This window comes from Simochromis diagramma, unplaced genomic scaffold (assembly GCF_900408965.1).
Source record: "Simochromis diagramma unplaced genomic scaffold, fSimDia1.1 OVJJ01000304.1, whole genome shotgun sequence".
NCBI lineage: Eukaryota > Metazoa > Chordata > Actinopteri > Cichliformes > Cichlidae > Simochromis > Simochromis diagramma.
Window position 1 is genome coordinate 14,922,953 of NW_024387030.1, and position 11,438 is coordinate 14,934,390.

Sequence of the window (11,438 nt, forward strand, 5' to 3'; positions counted from 1 at the left end):
TGTTTGTGGGTGTCTCTGCCTACAGTTTTGCCTTCAGCAACTAAAAAGCGTGCTCTGTTGGACTGAGACTGACTTGGCCATGAAGAATATCCTATTTCTTTCCCTTGAAAAACTCTCGCAGTATGGTTTGGAATTCATTCAACGCTGTGAAGAGCTGTCTGATTACTTTTGCAGCGTTTGGCTGAATCTGGGCAGAGAGTGTAGATTTGTACACTTCATTTATCCTGCTGCTTCACAACATCAGTTAGATGCTATAAAGTGTTTGTTTTTTTAATTATTAGATATGTAAGTAATTTTGACATGATTTAATTTAGTTGTCTTCTGTGATCTTTCAGCGCTTTTGTTGTTGCTGAGCTGGTCAGTGCATTCATTCTTTTTAAAAATGCCCCAGTTTGACGATTCGCCGACTCCTAAAGTTTTGGTTTTTGCCTATTGGTGGCGTCATATTCATATTTAAACACCCTGCATCAGTTTCAGCGATTATGTCTGCTTCATTTTTCATGGAATAAGAATGGAGCAGGCCTCTCCTGGACATGAACCTGCTTGTCAATTGTCCAATTACTTTTGAGCCTCTGAAAATGAGGGACTGTGCATAAAAATGGGTGTAATTCCTAAACAATCGATGCAGCAGTTTTGTTAAACTTCTTCAGTTAAAGTTGGAACTTCAGTCACATCTTAACTGTTTGCTTTAAACACTGCAGCGGTATACTGAGACAAAACTACAAAAATTGTATCTTTGTCCAAAAGATTATGAAACTAACTGTTAATAGTCATTCTGAACCACTTCCACGTATGCACTCTCATAGTCTAAATCTTAAAAGTACATCTTTTGTGTACAAATCTGCAAATGAAAGACTTTCTAACGCATACACTGTTAACACTCATGGTAAAAACTACATCCTCCAGCTGAGAATTTATTTGACTGGTTATTAAACAATAAAAATTGACATTTATCATCTATTTGTAAAAAGTCAAATCTTTCTTAACAGCGATAGATAGATAGATAGATAGATAGATAGTATATGTAAGATAGTTTTATAAAGAAATGCATGAAGGACTTTTCTTTCATTTGAATATCAAGTACTCTTCTGACAACCGTGTGCATGTTCCCGATCCTTTACTGACCTAAAGCTTCCTCTCCTGCTTTTCTCAGACGTGAATGAGTGCGAGATGAGCTTGGCGCTGTGTGGGGAGGCCCTGTGTGAGAACTTCGATGGCAGCTTCCTGTGCATCTGCCCCAACGACAATGAGGAATTTGATCCCCGCACCAGCCAGTGCCGTTCCATGGGTAATAGAGCAGGACTAGAACTCACAGTGACTCACAGGACTAAATTCTCAATCCCGTCATTGGGAGACGAAGTTTTCCCTGATTTAATGAGCCGTCTCTCATTATCCAAACAAGGGCGACTAGGTGGACATGGCTTACTCCACGTCTCTTAGAGTATCTTTTGACCTGCGTGTTTCCTTTTTTTTTTCTTTACAGGCTGGGGTTATGGTTGGGTGGGTTTCCCGCAAAAATTTGTATTAGCCTAATCCGCCAGACAAACGATGAAGTAACTTCTCGATCGGAGCCAAGCAAATGCCCTGGGGCCTTAGTTACCGTAAACCCATTTCCCCACCAAGACAAACAGGGATAAGGTGTAGCTATTAGCAATTAGAGCTAAAGACACATTGCTCTGTGCTCTTGTGCTAAAATAATCAGAAAGTGCAGAGGTTAAAGATATGCAATGCAGTGTAATTTCAGGATGACTAAAGCCTTTTGAGTCATGGAAATATCATCACATTCCCAGTTTGATAGGCACATGTGTACACAAATTGGGGGTATTTACATTATTAAGCTACGTGCCCTCAGCGGGGATGTTTTTTCTTCTGCCTGGGCTCTAAACCCCAGTTATGCCTTTGTGTACCTTTCTGCCACATTCCACTGTTTGCTTTCGACGTGTGTTAATCAATCATGTGAGACTGAATGGTGTGTTGACTCACATGCCAGTGTTTCCATTTGGCTAAGCCAGCAGCTTAACGGTGAAATGCCTGAGCCCATGCCTTTGGACAAATGAGCAGGCTCAGCAGTGGCAGGCGAGGGTAATGCACTACCTGCTGAAGGGATGTGGACGGATGAAAGAGCGGAGGCCCTTTGACGCTGTTACGGTGTGATGATGTGCACCTCAAGGTTAGGATTTATTGTAACTGTAGCTTCCTGGAGAGCTCGTCTGTGTAGTGAGGTATGACTTCAAAAAGCTGTATCAGAGAGCATTTTTCCTTCCTCAAACACCAGACCGTGACTAAATCCACAGATGCTTTCACGACCGTGATCTCTGACATCGCCTCACCTGCTTTATTCTTTGTTCACCTACAGCTGAGAGGGACACCAAACCCATTCCTGCATTCCCCACTTCGGCAGAGGAGAGGAGGGAGTGCTATTATAATCTGAATGACGCAAACTTCTGCGACAACGTCTTGTCTCACAACACCACCAAGCAGGAGTGCTGCTGCACGGCTGGAGCAGGCTGGGGCGACAACTGCGAAATCCACGCCTGTCCCGTCCAAGGAAGTGGTACAACAAGAGCTTTATTATCGGAATAAAGTGAACATATTGTAATATTAGAACAGCGTTTTTCTGTGTTTTGTTAATCTGCTTGTCTTTGTTTTTCAGATGATTACAAACAGCTGTGCCCTTACGGCAGTGGATTACTACCCTTGCCTGTTTCCTCTGTACAAAGTTTTGGAGATGAGCAACGGGCTTACATAGGTACACACTCTTCGCTTGTAAATGCTACCTCGTTTTGTAGATTTTCCCTGTTTTAACCCCTCAGCCGTTAAAGCATGATGGGGTTTTGTTCTCACACTGGGGTTGGGCATGCAGCATGGACTCCCAAGTTTGCAAATGTGATAACTCGAGAAAGACACCAGGTTAAATAATGGAGGCCTTGAGTCAAGTATTCTGAAAATCTCTAAAAAAGATGTCACCTTAGTTAGTTAATATTAGTAACCTTGACCTCAGAGTCAGGGTCACAGGGTCAGGTTTTCTGAAAATCTTGTGCAATAACTTGAGAAGGAAGTCAGGATTTTCAAATGTATACAATAAGTGCATCAGGGGTTAGGACTGGCTGTCAACAGCATTTTTAATGGCACAAAAAGGTGAAATGTTTTATTTTCACCTGCAGCAACTTTTAAAGCCAGATGGACCGGCCTCATGGTAAACGTGCCTCTATACCTGAGTGTTTACTGTAATTGCAGCTTTAAAAAAGAAGCGAATGACAGTTCTAGCACAGGGTCAGGATTTGAAACTTTTTCAGCTCACACATCACAACGTGACGCACATGACGCAGCTCTCTCTGTCTTTGCCCCTTAGATGCAAATGAATGTGAGATTTTTGGGCCCGACATCTGTAAGAATGGGCAGTGTTCAAATCTCTTTTCTACGTATACTTGCTACTGTCGCTCCGGCTTCTTCTACGATAACATCCGGCTTGAGTGTGTGGGTAAGAAAGTCTTTTTTTTATTACCTATTATGTATGGTGTATGTATAAATGTATGGTCGCATTCGTGGTCTGCTTTGTATTACCATGCTAATGTGCTAAAAAGCAATGATTTTGGTGACGTCTGAGTCTCTTTGCACTAATTTTTTTAAGATTATGATGAGTGTGCATTTGGAAATGTCTGCGAGAACGGGGTGTGTGTGAACACGGCCGGGTCATTCAACTGTTTCTGCAGTCCTCCGTTGGTTCTCGACAGCACACGGCGACGCTGCATTGATCTCAACACCACAGAGGGTGTGACACACACACACAAACCGATTCAATTTTTTTTTTTTTTGGACAATTTATTCTTCTTGGATATTCAAAGAAAAAGTATAACTTGGTTAGCTGACTCTTAAAGTGATATTTTTCTGATTCTCTTATTTTTTCTGTTAAACCCTTCTCATTGTACATCCCAGAAGTTGTGGACTCAGAAGATGACGTGCACGTGGATATTTGCTGGCAGCAACTCGAGGGCGACAACATGTGTGCCAAACCGCTATCAGATCGCAGAACTACATACACTGAGTGTTGCTGCCTGCACGGTGTTGCCTGGAGTGAACACTGTGCCCTCTGTCCCAGGAAAGACTCTGGTGAGAAGCAGGAATCAGATAAGATAGTGATTTTTTAGCTTCATAATGAATCTATGTACCATGTTCATAGCATATTCATACAGTAATGATTTTGTAATTTTCCATTTGATTTCAAAAGTAAATGATCATTTCTATCCCTTGTTTGCTGTTGTGTACAGCTGACTATGCAGTAATGTGCAACGTAAGAGGAAGTTCAGATAGTCTGCGAGAGCGAATAGGATATGAGTACGGTGTTGAGGGGATAGATGACCCTGCAGAACATTTTGGCCCTCCATACTGGGATCATTACGGCGGTGCTGGTGGACCCTATGATATTTCTGAAGGTGAGAACTACTACGGCGTTCAACAGCCACCCCTCCACGTCCCCGTCCGCGTGCCCAGTGTGCAGCCGAGAGAGTACCAGCCGCAGCGAGTGGATCCATATGCTGGTGACTATATGCATGCAGTTTTGTTCTGTTTTAGTAGTTTAACATAATATTTCATAAGCTTATCAGGTATAGGCAAATATACCTACCTGGGATTCAAAGTAGCTTTAATATATACAGCAGCTACAGTACTGTGCAAAAGTCTTGAGCCGCACCCTGCTTTCTTTATGTTTTGCTAGGAAATCAGTGCATCAGTTTATTAAATTGTGCAAACATACATGGATATATAGCATATTAGGGAGAAACTTAGCAGCTTGTACACTTCTAACAAGCCTGAAAGTCAGTATTTAGTATGAGCACCTCTATTCTTGAACACAGCCTGAACTCTCTTAGGCAAGCTTTCTTGTAATTGCTTAAGTAGTCTTCAGGAATAGTTCTCCAGGCTTTTTGAAGGACATTCAAAGCTCTTCTTTGGATGTTGGCTCATACTTGTTAAGCATCATGACAAGATGATCCCACACCGCTTCAATAATGTTGAGCTCTTGGCTCTGGGGAGATCAATGACTGACAGTATCCCATTCTGTGTTTTTCTATCCAGGTATGTTTTTACTGTGTTGGCAGTGTGTTTAGGATTATTGTCATGCTTAAGAATGAAGCTGTTTCCAATCAAACCAGATAGTATTGCATGGTGGATCAAATCTGATCTGTTGTTCATAATTCTAACAGTTGTGACAAGATCCCAAGATGATCACAGATGCCTGTAGACACTCACTGCTGTACCTCTCTACTGTCATCTCCTTTGTACATTTTGACAAGTTGAACCAAAAATTTCTCATTTGGATTCTTTACTCCATAAGACCTGTTATCTCTGATTATCAGCCCAATCACTGTGTCATTTTGGATACTTCAGACATTTCTCCTTCTTTCCCTTCCTTAAGAATGGCCTTTTGATAGCCACCCTTTGAATGAGGCCTTTCCTGATAAGGCTTCATTGAGAAATTTGTCCAGTTTCTTAAAGACGTAGCTTAAAAAAACACTCTTCATCTGCTGTAGATCATTTTTTTGTTTTAAAGACACCATTCCAATACATGTCAGTTTTTCATCTAATAGCTCTTTGTAAGTCACCTTGTTGGTGCAATTACAATACAATTTTATGCTGTCAAACATCATTATATTTAAAATTTTATGCAGATTCAATAACAGAAATTAGAGCAAATTATGTGTTGTTGAAAGGGTTAATAGTAGCAAAATGGCTGAAGAAATGACCTAAAATTGGTTCTTTGCTAAGTTGTCTCTTAAGTGTAGACACAACACTAGTTCATCCCTCAAGTTTGGTGCTTTTTTAATTTTGAATGATCGATGGATCAGTGTTAAATGGCTTAAACATTGCTGAGAAAATGGTCAAGGACTGGGGTGAAAATGAGTGAAAAAGCAGCCAATGTCCAAAGAAAATCTTTGAAAGACCCTTAAAAGCCTGGAAAACTGTAGCTCAAGTACAAGATACAAGTCTGGCTCCTTAGAACTAGGATGTAAAGAAATGACGGGTGGCTCAAAACTTTTGTACAGCAACGTATAAGCCAGAATATTTTATATTAGTTTTGTGAACGAGGATATCAAATGACCCATTAGTGGACTGGATGTCCTAACAGGTCAACTGACATCTAGCATGATGAGAGTTTGAAAATATTTTCTTTAAATAAATGTTGCAACAATATCATGTCTGTCTGTATATTTGTCCAATCAGAACGCTATGAAGGTTTTGAAGGTCTCCGGGCGGAGGAATGTGGAATCCTGAACGGGTGTGAAAACGGTCGCTGCGTTCGAGTGCGAGAGGGCTACACCTGCGACTGCTTGGACGGTTATGAACTTGATCTAGACAAGATGGCCTGTATAGGTGGGTTTTTCCTGCAGCATCTTTAGGGGCCTTCTCAGTAGGCTGCCCACATTTAGATCATGTTTTCCTAATAAAGAATGTTCAGGGGCTTCCTTGGATCAATAGGAGAATCAGTCACTTCATATAACATCATATCTCATTTAAAAATATGGTGCTGAATCTTGAAAACAAACCACAGTGAACTCTGCTTTCATGTTTCAAACTTCTGGAGCCAGTAGGTTAACTCTTCATGCAGTAAATCTTTGCCCTGAAGGAGAAGCTTTAAATTTAACAACCTTGCATTAACTTATGTTTTATGGGAAACTAATGAAAGCCGTGTACTCCACAAAACCATCGTGTGTTACCCTTTGGTTTGACATTCCCTGGTTGTACACTGCCAAGAGCAAGGAGGCCTTGAATCTTAGCCACTTGTGTGTTACATGAGATATTTTTTTAAATGTACTTTGTTTGTTTTGTAAGAAAACAGAGTCTGTCTTTTCGTAATGAAATTCTATGATTGCAAGATTGTGTCCGCTACAGGCTTATCGACTTCAAGGTTAGCCAGTTTTCCCAAGAAAAGTCATTGAAAACCGTGGAAACATGTGGGAGCTATGCAACTCATGCCCTGCCTCCTTTTATAAATCTCACCGCTAGCGTTTCCCCAGCAGAACATGACATAAACACAAAGAGGGTCATTTGAGATTGACTGCTATGAAATGACAATCAGACCTCCCATGCTGGAAAAGAGAAAGAACAACCTGTTGAAGGCCAAAAGGAAACACAATCCAGTGGATTGTTAATTTTACCATCATTCTTAGAAGTCCGGCTCTCAAGATGGCTGGGAAATCGCGTGCAGATCCTGTCCAGCTGACACGCAACATGACGGCATGTTTGATTAAAGATATATGAGATTCTATGCAACACGTTTATCGTGTTGAGGGAAAGTAACTCCAACAGCAAACCTTTGTGAAAGTAATTAAAACACTTGTGTTGTCACTTGTTGAGCAGCTACGGCTGAGGAGATAGGATGAGCTGTCCACTTATCAGAAGGTTGGTGGTTTGATCCCCACCTCCTCCAGTCCACATATCGAGTGACCTTGGCAGGAAGCTGAACCCCAAATTACCCCTGATGCATTCACTGATTTGTGTACTGTATGATGTGAGTCGAACAATACTTCAAGAGAAAGGCAAGCACCTAATCCTCACATTTGAGAACTATTAGCTGTTTGATTTATTTTCTTGAAAAACAAGTAATTATCAAAAGTATTTTCATGTGTTTAAATCATAGTTTCTGATGTGATCATTTATCACGATGAAAAGTTAGAACAGAACTCAAATTTGTTGGAGTTTAACATGGAAAGGACGGGAAAGGAAAGGGAAGAATTATAATTTTGAGGTGACCCCTCAGCAGCAGGTGTGTCATAGGCAGCTTTTCCTTCTTGGATTCTCCCTGCTGACTAACTCATGCTGTGTCCTTTCTCCTCAGACATAAACGAGTGTGAGGACATCAGCGACAAAGTGCCTTTGTGTCAGAACGGGGAGTGCACAAACACAGAGGGATCGTACAAATGCACCTGCTTGCCGGGCTTCGTGGCCTCCGCCAAGCCACACAAATGCATCCCGGCGATCCCAGAGTCTAGGCTTAGGGAGGCAGGAAACTGAGTATGTTGGAGTGCCGGCTTCTCTGCCCACTTTCCCCCCAGGGCTTGACTCTAAACCTCCAACAGTAATGCTGAAACGTCCAGTCTCGTTTCCCTACATACCACACGCACACATACTGACACATGTACATATAGAAAACACACACTTGCATTCAGCACAGGATGCATTATATCCCCCTCACACACATTCAAGAGGACCAGGAATTGTGCAGTGAATGTATTACATGGGATTTAGCATTCTCCAAATATCCATTTGCCTTAAAGGGATTTTGTGGACTTTTTTTATTCAGTAAGCCCAGGCAATTTGATATGCAGATATATATATTTCCACTTTATTTTCTCTATCACCTTCTCTTTTTGTGTGTTATTTATTTCATTTACATGACGGGCCTCTGCTAACTAAGAAAGCAAAATATTTCAGATGGCGTACTTGATTCGTCTCGTTTTACTTGTCTCGGTAATTGATGTCAGAGACAGTGTGGGGAAATAATAAATGTATTTTGTAAAAGAAGGAATGTCATCAGAAATCAGCCATACTGTATATCGGGATGCTCATCACTGTCAAACCTCTCATCAATTTCTCAGTCTCAGTTACATTGGACTAAACAGAAATTCAACACGGAACTTTTCCCACAGCTGTCTTTCTTTAAGATGACCTACAAGCTGCCGTTGAAGAAGCTCTGGACTGAGAACTGGGAGGTCAAAGCAGCGAAGCTTCCATAATACCAGCTTCACCCTTTATGTGGGCATGGAGAGACTGTAGATGTATAAGATGATCTGTGTGACACATGGAAAGCATTGTGATGTACTCTCACTGACCAGATCATTAGGTGTACCTTGCTAGTACTGGTTTGGGCCCCCTTTTGCCTTCAGAACTGCCTTAATTATTTGTGGTATAGATTTAACAAGGTCCTGGAAACATTCAGCAGAGATTTTGGTCAGTTTAAGTGCAGTGATCTCATTTTCATGTTGAAGAAACCAGTTTGAGATGATTAGAACTTTGTGACACAGAGTATTTTCCTGCTGGATGCAGCCATCTGAAGATACACAGTGGTCATAAAGGGATGGACATGATCAGCAACAATACTTTGGTAGACTTATTTGGTGCTAATGAGCCCAGGTGGGATCTCTGCTTATGCTCCTGAGACCCAGCTTGTTCATTTATGTCCTCTGTAGTGGACAAACAAATCACAAAAAAAGTTCAACTAAAAGATTTTTTTTTCTCTCAGTTCTCAGGAGTAGAAATGTGCCAAGAAAATATCCCTCACACCATTACACCACCACCACCAGAACCAACGATCCATGCTGTCATGTTGATTATTCCAAATTCTGACCCAGCCATCTAAATGTCATAGCAGAAACGGCGACTCATCAGACCAGGCAGCGTTTTTCCAATCTTTGTTTGTCCAATTTTGGTGACCCTGACAGGACTAGCGCCCAGTCTGGTCGTTTGCTGCCGTAGCCAATCTGATTCAAAGTTTAACATGTACATAGACCCTTCTTCTAAAACCTACAGATGGTCATGTGGGAAAAATCTCAGCAGCATCTGATGCGTACTTTGATCTTCATCAACTCGTCATGACCAGGTCTATTTACTAAATTGTAGAGTCGCTGCCATGTAATTGGCTGATTAGCAAGTTCCATTAAGGAGCAGATAAACAGTTGTACCTAATGAAATGGACAGTGAGCGTATAGAACCTGTCTTCTTATGTTTGACTCCATTTTCATGCGATATCAGCAGCAATGTAGGAAAACAGTACCTTTCTTATTAACAGTATTAAGCTTGTTTTACAGTAGACGATCACAGCGTTGATTCTCTTTGTTGGCTTTGAAAGTGTGCGAGGGCAAATTTGTTTCATGCAACCACATCAAACAGGCAAAAGGATTTCTTTTTCCACACATAACATATTTGGTTTCGAATCTCACATCCAGACACTTCCCATGTCTGCATCTCTGAACACATGTAAAGACAAAGGCTTCATTTGTTGGAGAGGTTTGGTATATTTTGTACAGATCTAGTACTATGTATTATTTTTGTTATATATTCTCTCATTGCATTATAGCACAACAAATATTTTGTTCAACATAAAACATAAAATGTAAGAAATATCTGTCATTATAGCTTTTTGTAGATTTATATGTCTGTAAAAATGTTTTTTAAAGCATTTCTTTTTATGTATGAGGAGAGTGGCTGACACTGTACCAGAGGAACTGTGTGAATACCCTGCCCTGTGGAGCAGACAATGAATTATATTTTTTGGAAGTGGCAGCACTGTTCTAATTACAGACATTCTGACTCCTCCATTGCAAAGACGATGCTTTTGGAAGGCGAGCACCCGCTTCTGCACATCACAACTTTACAGCTAAATATTAGTCGTTGTGAGCTTTAGTCTCTGGTGGATCCTTATGTCATGAATGTATCATAGACAGTATCAGCTTTCTGGTTTCTGAGTAACCACACGTGCCTTGTAGTCTTGTATTTTCAGGATGAAATTGCAGCAACACAGAAACATTAAAGTCTAATTCAGAGTCTGGAGGATGACTAAATTTTGCCATTAACCTGCTTCCCCAGCCTATAAACCTACAGTTGTATAAATATTTTGTGTTGTTTTCTACATCCACTATTCTCTTCTGGTTAAATCATCACCTGAACCATAACTTTAAGATTTAAAAGAACTAAAAGAATATTTAAAATCTTTCAAAACCACAAATAACCTGAGATAAATGTAAACCTGTGGTCAGTGGAAACATCATGCTCATTCATTTTGTTTACCTCTTGACTGTAATCACTATCAGTCATCAAAATAAAACATAAAAAAAAAGATCTACACGTTTGATAATTTACTTTGACAAATAGCACCCAACACACATTACATTCATCATGTGTATACGCGCAGAGTAATTTGGGGAGTTTACTGGGATAAAACAAGAACAGTAAGTTTGTTTTAGTATGCAATATACAAATGATGATCATTAAAGTCATTAGGGCTTATTGCTACACAAAGCTGTGAGGTTCCCAAACAGTGTGGTTAAAGTATCTACACCAATCATGGGCATATTATTTTGTAATCATGATATGTTTGGTGGTAATTGTTGGAACAATTTAAATCAATAAATAAAAACTAATAACTTATTTTATATTTTTAAAATAGAGTTTAATTGTACTATAAGCTTTCAAATCATTCTGAAGTAAAAGTATTGATGCAGAAACACATCTTGTCGTTAAACACGTGTAGGATTTCTTTCTTTTTCTTTTTTTTCACAAATGTCAGTGTTTTCCCCTCTAAAATAAATTAAGCCTTTTTAGTAACTACTGATGTTACTGAATTATTATTAAAGTAAATTTGTTTGAGAAGCCATATAAATTGAAGCAGAGTTATTTTGATTTTTTTATTACTTCTGCTAAGGAGGTTACGTTTTTGGTAGCAT

The 11,438-nt window shown here is 40.1% G+C and overlaps 1 protein-coding gene across 3 annotated transcripts in view; it reads left to right on the forward strand.

Annotated features, from left to right (window-relative positions):
- The window catches only part of LOC120740466 (latent-transforming growth factor beta-binding protein 2-like), an 88,865-nt gene extending 77,718 nt beyond the window's left edge, over positions 1-11,147 (forward strand). For 2 of the 3 annotated variants that reach the window (XM_040042864.1, XM_040042862.1), the window contains 9 exons: positions 1,154-1,288; positions 2,357-2,554; positions 2,654-2,749; positions 3,353-3,481; positions 3,632-3,772; positions 3,937-4,110; positions 4,269-4,538; positions 6,220-6,369; positions 7,835-11,147. In XM_040042864.1, coding sequence (XP_039898798.1) covers positions 1,154-1,288; positions 2,357-2,554; positions 2,654-2,749; positions 3,353-3,481; positions 3,632-3,772; positions 3,937-4,110; positions 4,269-4,538; positions 6,220-6,369; positions 7,835-8,010 — 1,469 coding nt within the window. In that variant the 3' untranslated portion in view covers positions 8,011-11,147. The remainder of the gene's footprint in view (positions 1-1,153; positions 1,289-2,356; positions 2,555-2,653; positions 2,750-3,352; positions 3,482-3,631; positions 3,773-3,936; positions 4,111-4,268; positions 4,539-6,219; positions 6,370-7,834) is intronic. The other variant, XM_040042863.1, reaches the window with a different exon arrangement.
- The last annotated feature ends 291 nt before the right edge of the window (positions 11,148-11,438 follow it).